The 20,765-nt window shown below is 44.6% G+C and overlaps 1 protein-coding gene across 1 annotated transcript in view; it reads right to left on the reverse strand.

Annotated features, from left to right (window-relative positions):
- Window positions 1-20,765, reverse strand: part of MFGE8 (milk fat globule EGF and factor V/VIII domain containing) — a 112,058-nt gene that overhangs the window by 44,897 nt on the left and 46,396 nt on the right. The window contains exons 3-4 of the mRNA XM_077469793.1: window positions 14,495-14,623; window positions 1,323-1,436 (exon numbers count right to left, since the gene is read on the reverse strand). Coding sequence (XP_077325919.1) covers window positions 1,323-1,436; window positions 14,495-14,623 — 243 coding nt within the window. The remainder of the gene's footprint in view (window positions 1-1,322; window positions 1,437-14,494; window positions 14,624-20,765) is intronic.

A 20,765-nucleotide genomic window follows, 5' to 3' on the forward strand; every position in this document is an offset into this window, starting at 1 on the left:
TACTCTGCAATACATACCCTGCCAATACATACCCTGCCAATACATACCCTGCCAATACATACCCTGCCAATACATACCCTGCCAATACATACCCTGCCAATACATACCCTGCCAATACATACCCTGCCAATACATACCCTGCCAATACATACCCTGCCAATACATACCCTGCCAATACATACCCTGCCAATACATACCCTGCCAATACTCTGCAATACATACTCTGCCAATACTCTGCAATACTTACCCTGCCAATACTCTGCAATACTTACCCTGCCAATACTCTGCAATACTTACCCTGCCAATACTCTGCCAATGCTCTGCAATACTTACTCTGCCAATACCCTGCAATACTTACCCTGCCAATACTCTGCAATACTTACCCTGCCAATACTCTGCCAATGCTCTGCAATACTTACTCTGCCAATAGCCTGCAATACTTACCCTGCCAATACTCTGCAATACTTACCCTGCCAATACTCTGCAATACTTACCCCGCCAATACTCTGCAATACTTACCCCGCCAATACTCTGCAATACTTACCCCGCCAATACTCTGCAATACTTACCCCGCCAATACTCTGCAATACTTACCCCGCCAATACTCTGCAATACTTACCCCGCCAATACTCTGCAATACTTACCCCGCCAATACTCTGCAATACTTACCCCGCCAATACTCTGCAATACTTACCCCGCCAATACTCTGCAATTAATACCCTGCCAATACTCTGCAATTAATACCCTGCCAATACTCTCCAAAATACCATTTTATTTATTCATTAATGGTTTGTATTACATATAGATATTAAAGAGGTATGTTCTCATCTGAAAACAGTATTTCTTTTGGATAATCAAACCTATAACTGACTGGAGAAAAACAAATATCACTTGTAGACAAACCTACACTTTGTTTCAAGGCGGGGTCTGGGGAGGGGCAATGGGTGGGGCTAAAGGAGGGACCAGGGCAGGGCCAGGGTGGAGCTGAAGGGGGCCCCGTCAGATAGGCTGTACGGGGCCCCAAGATTTCTATCAGCGGCCCTGATAACCGTTACTATCATTGGGCTCAGGGTCCACCTAAAACCCGACAGTATTTCAGGAGTTTCCAGCAGTCAGTAAAGTTTCCTTTAGGATCTATCCTTGCATGCACCATACAGAGAGATTGTCTGACCATACAGACAGGTGTGCCAACATCTGTTACTTTAATAAAAAAGACCAACAAAATCTTTACTATACCGCTAATACCAAGAATAACAAGATATTTAACATTTAATGAAGTAAATTTACGATAAAAAAAAAAAAAAACACAACACACAACTTACGAATTTGGCAAGATTTCCCAATATAGGGCGACGCACATCTGCAGCTGTAATCATCGTCAATGTGACTGCAAACTCCTCCATGTTTACAAGGCAGTGAAGAACAATGATTGTTATCTGAAAAAGAAGAAGAGCAATTAACTGTAATACAAGAGAAGATAAAACCAAGTGAAGTGAAGACACAAAACGATTGTCTATTTTATAGTGGAAATTTCTATGTCTAATGAACAAATCATCCACAATCGTGCTCCACAATCCTCACCCTGTCATGTAAATAACTTGTGCTGTACACCAAAATATCAGTCCAACCCAGGGGTCGGATCTACAGCCCACTGCAAGATTTTATCCAGCTTAGATCTGATGTGCACAATCTCCGCTTCTCCCTTCCAACAACTCGTGTGCACAACCCCCCCCCCCCCACCCCCCCTCAAGACCACCAGTGTCCAAGAAATCAATCACAATATTGCTTTACCATTTACAGGAGGACAGAAATTCTTCCATGCAGACCTGATCTGCCCCCTGACCTGATGCTACACAGCTCTGCAAGACTGGGGGGGGGGGCTCTGAGAGGGACAGTGATGAAAGGGGGGGGCTCTGAGACCCTGGCGCATGGGGGGGGCTCTAATGGGGACCCTGACGCATGGGGGGGCTCTAATGGGGACCCTGACGCATGGGGGGGCTCTAATGGGGACCCTGACGCATGGGGGGGCTCTAATGGGGACCCTAATGTACTGAGGGAATCTAATAGGGACCCTAATGTACTGGGGGAATCTAATGGAGACCCTGAAGTACTGGGGGAATCTAATGAGGACCCTGAAGTACTGGGGGAATCTAATGGGGACCCTGAAGTACTGGGGGAATCTAAAGGTGGCTCTGATGTACTGGGGAGAATCTAATGGGTACCCTGATGAAAGGGGAAAATCAGATGACGACCTTGATGTAAGGGGAATCTAATGAGGATACTAATGTACGAGATGAATCTAATGGGGACACTAATGGGAACTAATGGGGACACTGATAAGCTCCGAAAGGGACACAGAAAGAAGGTGGGCCTCGGATGTGTACACTGATATAACGGGGATTCTGATGAGAAAGGTGAAGACTGGATGTATTTTTGCTCAATATTTATTAATGTTTAAATTTATTTGAAATTTATTTGCTTTGCTTTACTGAAGGTCTCTCTCTGTTCTAATTTCATATCATAAGGAATACAAAAATAGTTCCAAGTAAAACTTACTCATTCATATAAATTGTATTCATTGGAACTTTTTTGACCTGTGAATATTTGTAAAATACATTATGTGGCTCCTGTACTGAAAATCGTGGAAGCCCCTGGTTGAATCTAAATACTATAAGGGGGGTGTAATTGTACCCCAAACAATCTTACCACTGGCCCCATTAGGTTAAAGAGTATCTACACCCAAGGACAACAATGTTATATATTGAGGCTAACCGGTCCTTTCCGGCTTTACACGTCACACTTCCTGTCCTATGGTGACAACACTCTTAGGTCTCATGTACACACAGACGAGGTTAACCGCCAGCCATGATTTTGCTGCGTTTTGTGGCCGGCGATCAAAAGGTTCCTATCCTGAACCCGATTCTTCCACATTCAGGAGAGGGAGGTTGAGCCTCCCCTGACCGAGGCAGCTCCTAAACTCTTGTAAAAACCTGTGCGTACATAGGCTTTTATGGAGTTGTGTTTAGGGGCTTTGGCAAAAAGTAAAAAAACAAAAAAAAATAAAAAAACTCAAGTTTAGAAGCTGTAGTATACATGAGCTCTTACTGTATTTATATAGCAGCAGTATTGTTGCCCTGAGAAAGGATGAGAGGACACCTCCCATAAGAGTATAGAGGTGTCCTGAAGTCCAGAGAAATGGGAACAATGCTGATACAAGTGCAGCACAAAAAAGGGGTGCAGGAAGTGATCTGCTCACATGATTTCAGGCAGGATCAACAGCCGTTTGTTTGCACTTTTTGAATACAAAACCATTTTAATAGTACATTTACCAAACCAAAAAGGCATATATACTAGAGCTGCACGATTCTGGCTAAAATGAGAATCAAGATTTTTTTGCTTAGAAGATAGATCAAGATTCTCTCACGATTCTCGTGGCGTAACATCTTTAACATTAAAACAAAAAAAACAAAAAAATTGTGCTAACTTTACTGTTTCTTTATGGATTGGATTTATGGTTGGAGTCCAGGCTGAGGTTGCCACTTTACTCATCACTTCAGGACACCTAAATGTGCGACTTTTAGGGGCCACCCCATTGTTCTCTGAAGCCTGATATTAACCATGACCGATTCCTACCCCCTGTCAGGACTCTAGAAGCAGCTGCGGAAGCATTGATTACATACCCCTTTACCACTGAGCCTGAGTGGCACACACACATTTCCTAGGTCACATATTGCGATCATCGAGTGGCAAACCAGCCAAACATGACGCATCGGGAAGCGCCGCAAACACCTGCATGCCAAAAATAGTGTTAAAACAGGCGGCGAGGAAGCATCAGTCAATCACCTCTAAAAAGCAGCCCAAACGTGGATCACATGGATTCAGAGAAGCACTGGATTTAGACATTATATATATATATATATATATATATATATATATATATATATATATATATATGCTCCTACTATGGAGGCTCTCAATTCATAGCGTTAGGACTGAAGAGAATACTGGGATTGTCGCGGCTCTGCAGCTCACACATGTATTTGCAAATGTGTGCAAACATGAACTGTTGGACAGGATCATTTGGTTTGTTGCAGGCTGGTAAGTTGAGCTGGGAATTGTTTGTTTCGTTTTACATGCCTAAACCTAGCTTTAGGGTCCATGTACAATGGCTTAAAAAATAAAAAAATAAAAAAAACAAACACACAAGGCAGTTACCTCTACAGAAAACGCTGTATAAAAATATTTAGCATTTTTGTGCCAGCATTTAGCACATTCTAGCAGTATTTAGGAGCTTTGGCTTTTAACAATTGTTTTTACAACAAAACATATGCTCACTGTTATACCTAAGGAGTTAATCCTCCACATTGTGTAAAAAGGCTGTTTGATCCTCTCTTCTCTGATCCTCCCCTACTTTTACTGTCCCCAATCTATCTACTGATAGAACAGAGCCTTGGGGGTACTCTGCACATGCTCAGTTTGGTGTGTATTGCTAGAGAGTTTTTTACCATTTTTTTTTATTTTATTTTTTTTAGGAGGTGATCAGCACAGGGCCAATCAGCATTGTCCAGACAGAGGGTTAGGTGCCCCGCAGCCTCATAGGACAGTCAGATTAGAATTAAAACACCTCCTACAAGCTTTACCCAGCGCTGGGCCAGACACTGATAGAAGTCACAAGACTGCTATATACTGCTGATGAGAAAAGGTATTTAGCAGGTATTTAGCAGGGGGGGGTTCTTATACTTGCAAACCATCAGCTTAAAATGATCCAAACTCAGTGAGAACCTAATGGCATGTGTAACCTGCTGACTGTGAAGGGAAAAAAAAGCAGAAGGAAAGGAACAAATGTGTAATATAATCAAGTTTTATTTAAAAGATGTTTTAACTTAAAAGCGCAAGTTCAAATTTTCAGAATAAATGCTAAAAACTCAACACCATCCCCGCCCTCCCTGTACTTACATCGGTGGGTGATTACACACAGTGTACAGTATGGACAATTATACCCTGTAAACTACAACCTACTACTAACCTACCTTGTCACCCTATAATTTGCCCATCATGCCTCTACTCCTTAACCCAGGTGACATTACTGTAAGACCCCTTTCGCACTGTGGCGGTGCATGCGCCGCTAGGTTTAATGGCGCTTTATTGCTGTTATAGCGGTGATTTTCAGCCGCTAGTGCGTTTTGAACCCCCATTAGCGGCCAAAGAAAGGGCTGATGGCGTCCATGTTGCGGCACTGCAAAATTGCTTTGCAGGCGCTTATGGCAGCGCTGCCCATTCATTTCATATGGCACGAGATTGGATTCACTTGGATCCTTCAGCTTTTCCAGGCTCTTGTTGAGAAGCCAACCCTTGCGTGGCCTTCTCCCGAAGAGTCCTCCCCTGGATAACTTCACAGTTGCTGGGCCTCTCCACTAACAGACGGCACCGGACCACCTCTGAACCCTTCCTTTAGTTAGCCAGCCCGAGATGTAAAGTTGAGTGGATCTGCACCCCAGGCCATGGAAGTCCTGGGAGCTGGTCAGGAGGACCAGGACCATGCAGTCAGAACATACTTCTGGACCGGAACCCCGAAACACGCAACATCAGCATCTTAAGTACCCCCTCCCAGAAGGCACAGCAAGAGTGACACTCCCACTGGGCTGGTTCAGAGAGAAAGTAACCTTAAAGCACCCAACTAGACTGTGTTCCCATACCTGCAAGAAGTGACAGCCCCCCTTATGGCCAGGCAGAACACCCTTCAGTCCAGTCAGACTGATGATGAGGTTAATATTTAGAGTAAGAGTAATCAAACCCAAACCAAACTGCGGTTTAAGGGTAACATTAAATTTCAAAAACACATAGCGTGTGCTCTTCAGGAGCCGGCGCTACAGTTAGAAAATGAAAAAAACCTAACCAAATGTTTCCCTTCTGCACGTCTAGCAACGTTGTAGAGCCTAAATAAAATGATCACATTGGTCAAAGCCAGTGTGAATGGACACAATCTCCATACCCACTACTGTAGTGAGTCAAGCATATGAGTGTTTTCGCATTTTAATGGACTGCAGGTATTCACAGCCTTTGCTCAATAGTTTGTTGAAGCACATTTGGCGCCCAATTACAGTCAAATCTTTTTGAGTATGATGCTACAAGCTTGGCACAGCCTATTTTTTAACAGTTTATCCCATTCTCATTTGCTTAACTTCTCAAGGGCTATCAGGTTGGATGGGGAGCATCGGTGCACAGCCATTTTCAGATCTCTTCAGAGATTTTCAATCAAGTTAAAGTCTGGGCTCTGACTGGGCCACTCAAGGACATTCACAGAGTTGTCTCGTAGCCACTCCTTTGTCACCATGGCTGTGTGCTCAGGGTCGTTGTCCTGTTGGAAGGTGAACCTTCAACCCAGTCTGAGGTTCAGAGCGCTTTGGAGCAGGTTTTCATTAGGGATGCCATTGTACATTGCTGCATTCATCTTTCCCTCAATTCAGACTAATCTCCCAGTTCCTGCCGCTGAAAACCACCGCCACAGCATAATGCTGCCACCGCCATGCTTCACTGTAGGGATGCTATTGGTCAGGTGATGAGCGGTGCCTGGTTTCCTCCAGACGCAATGCTTGCTTTTCAGGCCAAAGAGTTCTATCTTGTTTCTCATGATCTGAAAGGCCTTCAGGTGCCTTTTGGCAAACTCCAGGTGAGCTGAGATGTGCCTTTTACCGAGGAGTGGCTGCCGTCTGGCCAGTCTACCATACAGGCCTGATTGGTGGAGTGCTGCAGAGATGAGAAGCTTCTCTATACAAAGAAATGCTGGCACTCGGTTAGAGTGACCATAGGGTTCTTGGTCACCTCCCTGACAAAGAGCCTTCTCCCCCCGATCGCTCAGTTTGGTAGAGCGGCCCGCTCTAGGAAGAGTCCTGGTGGTTCCAAATTTTTTCTATTTACAGATGGAGGTCACTGTGTCACTGGGACCTTCAATGCTGCAGAAATCTTTCTGTACCCTTCCCCAGGTCTGTGCCTTGATACATTCCCATCTTGGAGGTCTACAGACAATTCCTTGGACTTCATGGCTTGGTTTGTGCTCTGACGTGCACTGCTCACTGTGGAACCTTATATAGACAGGTGTGTGCCTTTCCAAATCATGTCCAATCAACTGAATTTACCACAGGTGGACTCCAATCAAGTTGTAGAAACATATGCGCATGGACGCCCTCCCAAAACTGGTCAACCACGCTGTAGCCATCTTTTGGCTATAGCTTGGTCAAGAAATGGTTAAAAGGTTCCTGTGCTACTTTAAGCCGACTTCAATGTGACAGTCCCAGGGACTCGAATGTCGCATGAAAGTCGCACTGGGAATCAACCGGTTAAGGGAGCGCAGCAATGTGAACAAGACTTAACCTGTACAACCACAAAGAAAGCTTACGTTATAAAATACTCTTATATTTAACTAGGTAGGATCTGTGTCTTTTATAAGTATATGTGTTTGCAAGTGTCCACAATAAAGATTTTTATTTTAAACCAGAAGAACCTTTACACAGAGGGAAGGATATATGAAGGAAATAAGAGTGAACAGTCCACTCTGCAAACATTCCCCGCAGCGACAATCATCCTCCACTGACCGATAAAAACTGAGGCATTTCGAGAATTATTTGCAGGTCTCCAGGACAACATTGTGTTTTCGTAGGGACTGTGTTCTCTAATCTCAAGCGGATTGTCCAAGTCATTTATTTTGTACAACCAGATTGTCCTCTAATGGCCCATGGCACATGCTGTAATCATTTCACGTCATTCCCGGCTCTGGGAATAAGCCTCAAAGAGTTTATGTTTAAAGAGGCTGCACATTCCATTCCTGGGGGCTTATGAGGTCTGTCACATGAGAGTCATGTTAAACATAACCTCGGCATCCCAAGTTTCCTACTTGTAACTCGTATTTTCTGATCTCCAGGTATGTGATACTTCCAGGGACAAGTTGCAGGAAGCAGGTCTGATATTAGCTGCCTGAGACCACAACATCTACAAATTCAGCCACGTACAATAATAAAAGATCTCACGTACATGGTTGACTAGCAGCTTCCATGTGTTCAGACATAAAATCCCCATCACTTTCTGGGGCCTGAGGAGCTCCAAGTGCCGTGTACAGGTGTCAATAAAAAGGATGTACAGTGCATCCGGAAAGCACTCACAGTGCTTCACTTTTTCAACATTTGTTTATGTTACAGCCTTATTCCAACATTTATTAAATTCATAATTTTCCTCAATATTCTACAAACAATACCCCATAAATGACTACGTGAAAGAAGTTTGTTTGAAATCTTTGCAAATGTATTAAAAATAAAAAACAAAAAAAATCATATGTACAGGCATACCCCACTTTTAAGAACACAATGGGGTTTATTTACTAAACCTGTAAAGTGCAAAATCAGGCTCATTTCTGCATAGAAACCAATGAGCTTCTAACCCCAGCTTGTTCAATTAAGCTTTGGTAATAAAACCTGGAAACAAATTGGTTTCTATGCAGAATTGAGCCTGATTTTGCCCTTTTCAGCTTTAGTAAATAAATCCCATTGTGTACTTAAAAGTGGGGTATGCCTGTACATAAGTATCCACAGCCTTTTCCATGACACTCAAAATTGAGCTCAGGTGCATCCTTTTTCCACTGATCATCCTTAAGATGTTGCTACAACTTGATTGGAGTCCATCTGTGGTAAATTCAGTTTATTGGATATGATTTTGGAAAGGCACATAACTGTCTATACAAGGTCGCACAGTTAACAGTTGCATGTCAGAGTACAAACCCAGCCATGAAGTCCAAATAATTGTCTGTAGATCTCCAAGACAGGATTGTATGGAGGCACAGATCTGGGGAAGGGTACAGAATAATGTCTGCAGCATTGAAGGTCCCAATGAGCAGAGTGGCCTCTATCATCCATAAATGGATAACCAAGAACCCGATGGTCACTCTGACAGCTCCAGCGTTTCCCTGGGGAGAGAGGAGAACCTTCTTTAGAAGAACCATCATCTTTGCAGCACTCCACCAATTAGGCCTGTATGGTAGAGTGGCCAGGCGGATGCCAAGCCTCAGTAAAAAGGCACATGGCAGCTCACCTGGAGTTTGCCAAAAGGCACCTGAACGACTCTCAGACCATGAGAAACAAAATGATATGATAAAACAAAGATTGAACTCTCTGGCCTGAATGGCAAGCATCATACCTGGAGGAAACATGGCACTGCTCATCACCTGGCCAATACCATCCCTACAGTGAAGCATGGTGGTGGCAGCATCATGCTGTGGGGATGTTTTTCAGTGGCAGGAACTGGAAGTCTAGTCAGGATTGAGGGAAAGATGAGTACAGAAATGTACAGAGACATCATCCTTGATTAAAAAAAAAAAAAAAAAAAACCTTCTCCAGAGCACTCTGGACCTCAGAATGGAGAGAAGGTTCATCTTCTAACAGGATAATGACCCTAAGCACACAGCCAAGATAAAAAAAAGGAGTGTCTACGGGACAACTCTGTGAATGTTCTTGAGTGGCTCAGCCAGAGCCCAGACTTGAACCCAATTGAACATCTCTGGAGAGATCTGAAAATGGCTGTGCAGAGATGCTCCCCATCCAACATGAATGAATGAATGAATGAATGAATGAATGAAATACTTATATAGCGCACAATGCGAACTGAATCGCCTCTAGGCGCTGTGGTGAGCTTTGATCATCTGCTAAAAGAGGAAGGTCTTGAGTTTTTTCCTAAAAGCCAGGTGATGATGGAGCTTGAGAGGACGTGCAAAGAAGAATGGGAGAAACTGCCCAAAAATAGGTGTGCCAAACCAGTCATCATACTCAAAAAGACCTGAGGCTGCAATTGGTGCCAAAAGGTGCTTCACAAAAGTATTGAGCAAAGGCTATGAATATTTATGCAAAGATTTCAAACCAACCTCTTTCACATTGTCATTGTAGGGTATGGTTTGTAAAATTTTGAGGAAAATAATTTAATCCATCTTGGAACAAGACTAACATAACAAAGTGTGGAAAAAGTGCTGTGAATACTTTACAGATGCACTGTATGCGACCATGCATGGATAAACATGGCTTTTGCATGTGGATTTACCCAAGCATGCATCGCTTTACCCTGGATGCACTGGTAGGCGGGATTGAAAGGGAGCAGATTCTCCACCCAGCCTCTGCTCCCTGTAGGGCTTGGCATACAGCAGGAGTTGGCATAGAACTATGTGGAGCGGGGAGGGTGGTTGGAGCTGCCAAAGTTTACTTTTCCATGAACAGTCTAGCAACCAATCACCAGCTTTTGTTAATAGGAAAAGTCAACTTTGGCAGCTCCTGCTCCCCTGTCCAATGCTGTGCTCCGCTATAAGGCCTCATGTACACTGCAGCTGGTAAAAGAATGTTTAGGGGCAGTTGGGTTTTCTTTTTTTTTTCTCATTTTGGTTATAAAATTCAGCAAATTAGTAATTTTTCTTGGGTCTTTTGAACATGTAATTTTTTTCCACAAGTGTTTGGAAAATGTGGAAAGAAAATGAAAACGCATTTTATTTTTACACAAAGTTATACGTTTATACAATTTTTCTAACACATAAGTGAGACTTACACAGTCTGGCCACTTACAGAGGCTCAACATGCAGGGAATACCGTCAGGATGAGCACTGATGTGGCATGGCTGTAGTGAGGATGGGCACAGACGTGGCACGGGTGGACACGGTCGAGGCAGGGATGGGCATGTACGAGTCACAGATAAAGCATGAATGGGCACAGATCAGCGCTGTGGGCACTTCAGATCCAGCCCACAGCGCTGCTGCACCGGCTCCCTCCTCACACGCTGTACCAATCTCATGTGAGGAGAGAGCTGACCCAGACATGCGCCAGTTTGACGACAAATAATCGCTCCGTCATTGGATGGAGAGATCACTTAGTAAAAGGGCTGCTGTCATTGGCCCTTAACCCCCATTCGTGATGCGCCGGGTCCAAAGTGGTCATGGAGGCTTCCGGGTACGCGGAAAAGAGCGAGTCTGGCAGATTATTATAGTACACCCTCCCAAAATTAGCCGACTGCACTGTAGCCGTCACTCGGCTATGGCCCCATCGGCAAGTGGTTAAGAAATGTTACCACTGTGTTCCCTAATTAATCTTTTTCTGTTTAGTCTATCTGAGTGTTCCATGCCAATGTCATTAAAATGTTCTACAGAGTTCCTCACATACAATCCATAAACAAACTATGAAACGTATGTAAAGACAAACAAGGTCACACAAGCACATATTAGTCATTCATTGCTCTAGTTGTGCGTTTAGTCACAGAGAAGACAAACTGCTTATAAAATCAGCCTGGAAATATGTCCGGAAAGATTTTAGTTATGAGTCACAGCAAAGCCTTGCCGATTCTCCTTCCCAGATTGTTTATGTCTGAGATCCTAAAACACTTTCATGCCACCAGTTTGGAATACACAAAGCTCGGCCTTCATGTAGGACATTGATTGCAACTAGAATAACATGAAAAACAGGCGCCACGTTTTATTATTATTATTTTATTTTTTAGAGCGGAGCAAAAGAAAAGTTCAAGTGTTGATGAAAGATTTCATTGTAGTTTAAAGTGTTACTAAACCTACAACAGTATGCATGCAAGTAGTGCCTTCCAAAAAAACAAATACTTCAGTTCTGTGCACTTTCCAGCAAGTTGCATCATAAGCCAATTACTTACCTCACTCAGGAACGTTAAGATTGTAAAGGCAGATTTTTTTTTAAACAATGTCATACTTACCTGAACGGTGTAATGGTTTTGCACAGATCTGTCCAGATCCTCTTCTCGGGCCCCCCTCTGGCGCTCCTGACTCCTCCTCATTGTCGAGATCCCCCAGAACAAGCAGCTTGCTCTGGGGGTGTCATGTGAGCTTGCTTCCAATCTGGCTACGTGCGTCTACACCTTCTGCGCATGGCCCCCGCCCCCCTCGCTGGCTGTGATTGACAGGAGCAGGAGCAGGAGCCAATGGCCCCTGCCACTCTGTCCTACGAGGAAAGAAAGCCACTGCTCTAGTGCACATCACTGGATCGAGATTGAGCTTAGGAATTTAGGTGGGGCTGCGGGAAGGGGAGGGGGGGGTGGAGTCACATGTAGAAGGTTTTGTACTTAAATACAGGAGTTTCCAAACTTTCTAAACAAAGGGCCAGTTTACTGTCCTTCAAACTTAAGGGAGGCCGGACTGTGGCCAGTGGGATCAGAAAATGTCCTGGCGTCAGTATGAGCAATCAATACTCCACCATTGGCATTTGAGGGAGTAATAGTGCTTCATTGTTGGTATCAATGAAAGGATTCGTTTCCCATCATCGGTGTCAGTGGGAGAAACAGTACCCCATCAATGGTGTCAGTGGGAGGAACAGTACCCCATCAATGGTGTCAGTGGGAGGAACAGTACCCCATCAATGGTGTCAGTGGGAGGAACAGTACCCCATCAATGGTGTCAGTGGGAGGAACAGTACCCCATCAATGGTGTCAGTGGGAGGAACAGTACCCCATCAATGGTGTCAGTGGGAGGAACAGTACCCCATCAATGGTGTCAGTGGGAGGAACAGTACCCCATCAATGGTGTCAGTGGGAGGAACAGTACCCCATCAATGGTGTCAGTGGGAGGAACAGTACCCCATCAATGGTGTCAGTGGGAGGAACAGTACCCCATCAATGGTGTCAGTGGGAGGAACAGTACCCCATCAATGGTGTCAGTGGGAGGAACAGTACCCCATCAATGGTGTCAGTGGGAGGAACAGTACCCCATCAATGGTGTCAGTGGGAGGAACAGTACCCCATCAATGGTGTCAGTGGGAGGAACAGTACCCCATCAATGGTGTCAGTGGGAGGAACAGTACCCCATCAATGGTGTCAGTGGGAGGAACAGTACCCCATCAATGGTGTCAGTGGGAGGAACAGTACCCCATCAATGGTGTCAGTGGGAGGAACAGTACCCCATCAATGGTGTCAGTGGGAGGAAAAGTACCCCATCAATGGTGTCAGTGGGAGGAACAGTACCCCATCAATGGTGTCAGTGGGAGGAACAGTACCCCATCAATGGTGTCAGTGGGAGGAACAATACCCCATCAATGGTGTCAGTGGGAGGAACAGTACCCCATCAATGGTGTCAGTGGGAGGAACAGTACCCCATCAATGGTGTCAGTGGGAGGAACAGTACCCCATCAATGGTGTCAGTGGGAGGAACAGTACCCCATCAATGGTGTCAGTGAGAGGAACAGTACCCCATCAATGGTGTCAGTGAGAGGAACAGTACCCCATCAATGGTGTCAGTGGGAGGAACAGTACCCCATCAATGGTGTCAGTGGAAGGAATAGTGCCCCATCAATGGTATCAGTGGAAGGAATAGTGCCCCATCAATGGTGTCAGTGGAAGGAATAGTGCCCCATCATTGGTGTCAGTGGAAGGAATAGTGCCCCATCAATGGTGTCAGTGGGAGGAATAGTACCCCATCATTGGTGTTAGTGGGAGGAATAGTGCCCCATCATTGGTGTTAGTGGGAGGAATAGTGCCCCATCATTGGTGTTAGTGGGAGGAATAGTACCCCATCATTGGTGTTAGTGGGAGGAATAGTGCCCCATCATTGGTGTTAGTGGGAGGAATAGTGCCCCATCATTGGTGGCCCTGGGCCACAGTTTTGAGATCACTGCTTTAATGCAGAGAATGCATTAAGGTAAAAAAAAAAAAAACCTTGTACCTTTACAACCACTTTAAATGACAATAGCGGTGTCACACCGCCCCAATGGACTGTTCATAGCACACATAGTCAGGAAATTAGGCTGACACAGATGGACTTTTAAGAAAGAGAAATCGATTTAGTGGAGAAAACTCTCATAACAGGAGAACACAAGAGACAAAAGAAGCATGCAAGAGATTTAAACCCGCCAGTGTCCAAAATGGAAGAATCCATTGCTGGTGCAGCTGACCTTTACCTGTCAGTCTGACCTCTAATGCAGCATTTTAATTGTTGCAGATCAAATTTTGTTGTGGTACAAATCAGTCTGTATAGAAGATGTGCTGGCTGGGAACCACAAAAGAGAGATGGAGATCATGACATTCACATCCAGCCACTCCACTTCACCCAACCAGAGAACGTTTGTATTCATTCAGAAAATGCAAAGCATTCTGTGAATGGTGCCCATGCGGATTGGCCGACCACCCGTGTTCTGATTGTAGCAGGGCAGCCACTCTGAGTGGGACCCAGAAGAGAGTGAAGATCACTGGAGTAGTTGTGTCTTCTTCAGAGATTTCCAGCTTCCAGGAGCATCGGCCAGCTATATTATGTACAAAGTTACATTGATTCAAGCAGGACCGATGTATACAATATCCCTACATGGAATTCATCTTTACCTGCTCTGTACTGTGCTGCTACAATTGTCATATAATCATTGCACTTTGTTTGGCCCGACAAAATAATCAGGAATAACTTCTCAAACTATAAATGATGTGTTGGGCCTGGATGTAGCAATAAGCGGATTTAATTGGGATTCATACTCACTGTGTTCACAGTGCTCTCCATCAAAGCCGGGGTCACATTTGCAGATATACTGCGCAAACGTATCGCCTCTCTGCGTGGACAGTACTTTACACTCTCCACCGTTGTAGCAGGGGTTTGGTTGACAGGGACCTAGAATTAAATAAAAAAAATAAAATAAAAAAAAAAAGCATTCAAAGCATGTGATACATTGCTGAGATTTCATACTACTAAATAAAGAAATAAAATTGGAAGATTAATACTGATTGGTAAGCACAATTTAAAGCGGTAGTAAAGTCTTCTTTAAGAAAGAAGAAAAAAAATAAATAAATAAATAAATAAAAAAGTGCCCCCATGCAGGCCTAAAGAGGAAGTACACTGTATCGGAGCACCACAAACCATATACCGTATATTTCGGACTATAAGACGCACTTTTTCCCCCCAGAAATATGGGGGAAAAATGCGTCTGCGTCTTATGACGCGAATATACGATTGGCACCGGCCCCCGCCGCGATCCAGAGCGCTCCGTGGCCTCGGCCTTAGGAAAGGCCGCGGCTTCGACCTAGCTCCAGAGCAGTGGCCATCTTGGTCCACCCGCCATTTGCAATGTGATCGCTCCGTCAAATGACGGAGCGATCACTTGTAAACAAACCGGTTCCTCTCTCCCTTTTAAAGCAGGACTGCGACATTGCGGCAGACACATCGGACATTTTTGGGACCATTGATATTTATACAGCATTCAGTGCTATAAAATGCATTGATTACAGTGTAAATGTCACTGCCAGGGAAGGGGTTAACACTAGGGGGCGATCGAGGGAGAGAGGGAGAGAGGGAGGGAGAGGGAGAGATCGCCGTTTCTAAATACTAGGAACACACAATCTGTCTCTACACCCCTGACAGAACCGGGATTTGTGCGTTTATACACACAGACGCCCATTCGGCCGCCAGTCATGCGCACCGGCTCCTAAGTGATGCAGGGGGCGTGCGCACGCCCCCTGTACTCCTTAAAGCAAATGCCATACAGCTATGGCGATTCGTGAAGGGGAGCCATACTGCACTGCTGCCGTTGACGGCGGGCGGTTGGCAAGTGGTTAAATAAGAAGTAGGGGATTTTTTTTTTTTAATCCCATAATCATACTTTGGATGCAGCATCGGTCCGCCAGTGCCTCTTTACTGAAGACCGAGCCATCGAACATCAATCCGCTCTGTTGAAAATGGGTCGCAAGAAATTTAAAGTGAGTATATATAGAGACTTCCGCGCTCTATGGAAAAGATAGGAGAGGGCGAGAATAGCAAATGAAAAAAGCAGCAATCACTAAATGAGTTGTCTCTCACTGGTAAAGATAATTGAATAAAGATGTGATGCGCTAATTACAAAACATTCAAGTAACCACAACAAAACTAAAATTGTGCAATTATAGAGCTATATAAAGTGCAACCGTGCATAGATCAATCAGAGAATATCCCTATACATATATGTCAATGAGTTAAAAAACCATGCCGGTGATTAACTAGTGCAAAAAAACACAAAAAAACACATGAATGTTTAACGTAAAAAATAAGATATAAGATATATGCACGTGTTCAACGTGTAAAAAGTGAAACTGGGAATATATATGTACAAAGAAAAATAAATGAATATTAAATCCAAACAACAATAGTGATTTGTGTAAAATGTCCCATACACAATCAAATCAAAAACGTGCAATTCGGTAAGCACACTCAATTAAACGTGCAATGTGCTGGGTAATAAGTCCATTCGTGGTGATCCGTGCAGGTGGTGTAAATGCTATATAATTACCTCACTGCTGTGGGTAACACAGCAAAATTAGTAATGGACACAAATTTTAAACGTGCAATTCAGTAGACACACGGGATTAAACGTGCAACGTGCTAGGTGATAGATCCGTCCGTGATGATCCGTGCAGATAGTGTTAATACTATGCAATTACCTCACTGCTGTGAGAAACACAGCAAAAGATAGTAATGGGCACCAAGGTGATTGCAGGGATGGCTGTATAAACGAATTTTCTTTGGGAGACTTCTCATGGATGGTAGGTAAACTCAGAGGAATGAATCAGAGAAAACCGCCATAGTGTAGTTGTTTTTTAAAATATAGCAATTTATTTAAATGATTTAAAACTACTCACAAGTGAAGCAGGAAAAATAGACACATACGACAAACAGCAAACAAAACCGGATACGAACGTCACTTCCGGGTGTCCAACACGGGACACCCGGAAGTGACGTTCGTATCCGGTTTTGTTTGCTGTTTGTCGTATGTGTCTATTTTTCCTGCTTCACTTGTGAGTAGTTTTAAATCATTTAAATAAATTGCTATATTTTAAAAAACAACTACACTATGGCGGTTTTCTCTGATTCATTCCTCTGAGTTTACCTACCATCCATGAGAAGTCTCCCAAAGAAAATTCGTTTATACAGCCATCCCTGCAATCACCTTGGTGCCCATTACTATCTTTTGCTGTGTTTCTCACAGCAGTGAGGTAATTGCATAGTATTAACACTATCTGCACGGATCATCACGGACGGATCTATCACCCAGCACATTGCACGTTTAATCCCGTGTGTCTACTGAATTGCACGTTTAAAATTTGTGTCCATTACTAATTTTGCTGTGTTACCCACAGCAGTGAGGTAATTATATAGCATTTACACCACCTGCACGGATCACCACGAATGGACTTATTACCCAGCACATTGCACGTTTAATTGAGTGTGCTTACCGAATTGCACGTTTTTGATTTGATTGTGTATGGGACATTTTACACAAATCACTATTGTTGTTTGGATTTAATATTCATTTATTTTTCTTTGTACATATATATTCCCAGTTTCACTTTTTACACGTTGAACACGTGCATATATCTTATATCTTATTTTTTACGTTAAACATTCATGTGTTTTTTTGTGTTTTTTTGCACTAGTTAATCACCGGCATGGTTTTTTAACTCATTGACATATATGTATAGGGATATTCTCTGATTGATCTATGCACGGTTGCACTTTATATAGCTCTATAATTGCACAATTTTAGTTTTGTTGTGGTTACTTGAATGTTTTGTAATTAGCGCATCACATCTTTATTCAAGAAATTTAAAGTGTCACCTATGGAGATTTTTAAGTACCAAAGTTTGGCGCCATTCCATGAGCGTGTGCAATTTTAATGCGCAATATGCTAGGAATCTATTTACTCTGTGTAGCAAGTATGCCCCTGGGAGACAGCCTGGCGCTGCTGTCTCCCAGGGGCATACTTGTCTATCTTAAGACTTATACCCGTTTGGTGCAACTGCTCTAAATGCTGACTGTGGTATACTTTACACTACCAGCGTCCTTTGAGCTTCATGAATGTTGCCTCCCATATGATCCGGCACCACTTAGGATTTTGTTATGGGGTCATACCTGCCCCTGTTATAGGCTATATTATACACATATTCATTGAACCAGTTATGTGCTATCCACCCGGATACAGCGTGTTATACACATTCCTTGAATTTTTTTCGGCTGTTGGAGATTTGTACTTGAGGCGTAAAGCATTATAAGACATTAAGATTAATTTCTCTTCTTTTTTGTTACGTCTTTGAACCTTTACCGTGTCCTGAGGAAGCCTTACGGCGAAATGCGTAGACGCACAAAGGCTCATTGTACAAACTATCATTTTATATGATTTTTAACCATGTAAACACTGTTACTATACTATAATTTTTTCAATAAATATTTTTTGTTATTTCCTCATTGTTTTCATGCCTCAAATGTCCGACATTTGGGTGCCTATTTGGTATCCTTCCCCTGTGCTCCGAAACATTGCTCACATGGTTTGTGACGTGATCTTTCTTCATTAAAAACCATTTGGACGCAATTGAAGAACCTTGTGTGCTGGCAAATAGTTACATCGAGTCGCACAGAATCACATGACAATGAAAGTCACATTGTTTTCAATGGTACCCATTTTAGTCAATGCAACACAGAACTGTGTGATTTTGGAAAAGGTTTCCGCACTACTTTGGAGTGATTTAGTGTGACTTGGCCCCACAGAATATGCAAAGTTGCATTAAAGTCACACCGAGTCGTATCACAGTAGTCTAAACCAAGCCCCCCCCCCCCCCAAATCCTTTCACATTCTCAAAAGGGCTGCAAAAAAAAGAACGCACCCCAGCGAAGGGGGAAAGAAGTGCGGCGTGTCACTGGGACAGGAAGTGAGAGCAAATCCCCCCTCCAGAGGCAAAGAGAGTCATAAAAACCTGACGGAAATTCTTAAGCCCTTCCATGAAAAAAGGTATTTAAAGATTAGCACATTCCATTGTAATAATGCCACTGAAAGGGATTCCAAGATTGGGCTGCACATGCACAGGGCAGCTGTGATCACCACATTATTCTCTGAGCGGTCTTAGTAAATATTAAACAGCTGATTAGCGGCATTACATGCAGGGAGGTCTCTACTAGGCAGCAACATGGGAGGCATTCACACTGAAAGTGGAAAAGACAATCTGCCATGAAAAGCAATAAACTGGCTGCCACTGAATACATTAATTGGAAAAATGCCATCTGCGTGGTGCCCATGCTAACCCATCTTTTCACCTGCTGCATACTTGTTGTGGATCAGTGACTGACACTATTCAAGTCACTGGATGAGAATGACAGCTGGGAAACTGGCACTTTAAATCTCAGAAATGAAATATGAACCAAGTATACCCCTCTATAGTGGGCACTTGTCCCAATCCAAAGCAGCAAGTGGCATTTCTGTCTACAGCTTTGTTCTTCTGCTAGCAGCATGAGTCCCTTCTGATAAGTTTTCCTGACACCAAGAGAGGGGGTAAGTGGACAGGTGAAAGCGGGAGGGGGGGAGTGGAGAGGTGGGGGGCGAGTAGTGGAGAGGTGGCGGGGGGGGGGCGAGTAGTGGAGAGGTGGCGGGGGGGGGGGGGGGGGAGTAGTGGAGAGGTGGCGGGGGGGGGCGAGTAGTGGAGAGGTGGCGGGGGGGGCGAGTAGTGGAGAGGTGGCGGGGGGGGGGGGCGAGTAGTGGAGAGGTGGCGGGGGGCGAGTAGTGGAGAGGTGGCGGGGGGGGCGGCGAGTAGTGGAGAGGTGGCGAGTAGTGGAGAGGTGGCGGGGGGGGGGGGCGAGTAGTGGAGAGGTGGCGGGGGGGGGGCGAGTAGTGGAGAGGTGGTGGGGGGGGGGGCGAGTAGTGGAGAGGTGGTGGGGGGGGGGGGGGGGGCGAGTAGTGGAGAGGTGGCGGGGGGGGGGGGGGGCGAGTAGTGGAGAGGTGGCGGGGGGGCGAGTAGTGGAGAGGTGGCGGGAGTAGTGAAGAGGTGGGGGGCGGGAGTAGTGGAGAGGTGGGGGGCGGGAGTAGTGGAGAGGTGGGGGGCGGGAGTAGTGGAGAGGTGGGGGGCGGGAGTAGTGGAGAGGTGGGGGGGGGGGGGGGAGAGTACTGGAGAGGTGGGGGGGGGGGGGGGGGAGTACTGGAGAGGTGGGGGAGTAGTGGAGAGGTGGGGGGCGGGGGGAGTAGTGGAGAGGTGGGGGGGCGGGGGAGAGTAGTGGAGAGGTGGGGGTGAGCTCTCAAAGCTCTCCTCCCTGAGCTCCGAAGAGTAACTTCAGCTCTCTGCCCACTCCTGACAGCTCAGACACGCTTTAAAAATTCTGGACTTTGAATGGATGTAGGAGAGGACTGCAGATAAATAGGTATAACTATTGTAACCTGTATGAGGTTGGTCACTTCACTGGGTATACGTAGGGGTTTTCAACCACTTTAAAAAGAAAACATAAACCCATGTAAAAAAAAAAATTAAAAATTGCTGACCGGTAGAGTTTTTTTTTTTATCACAGAAGAGGCCCCATTGCTTCCTTCTGTCATAAATGTGATCCCCTGACTGTCAACTGTGATGTGCACTGAGCCACACATGCACAGCTTAGTGTACATTTATGGCACCGCTCTGTGCATTGATGATGTGACTCCCATGCGCACACGTGGCGAGGAGTGATGTCATCGGGGCCCAGCCATTCAAGCATCCAGACAGAACCCAGAAAGAAGAAAGCACTCAGGGAGAGGGAGCGCTGATACCACAGTGCTGTAGGGCTTTGATTGACCGACGAGTCCATCATAATGTGCCAATATGTGTTGCACAAAAGCACATTATGGTATAAAACCACCCCTGGAGGGGACCCATTTAATATACAAAAGGATATAAAAAGTCTGCACACCCCTGTTAAAATGACAGGTTTCTGTGATTTAAAAAAAAAAAAAAAAAAAAAAAAAAAAAATGAGACAAGATAAATATTTCAGAAC

This window comes from Lithobates pipiens, unplaced genomic scaffold (assembly GCF_037356315.1).
Source record: "Lithobates pipiens isolate NorthernLeopardFrog02 unplaced genomic scaffold, aLitPip1_a1.2 Scaffold_8, whole genome shotgun sequence".
Classification (NCBI taxonomy): domain Eukaryota; kingdom Metazoa; phylum Chordata; class Amphibia; order Anura; family Ranidae; genus Lithobates; species Lithobates pipiens.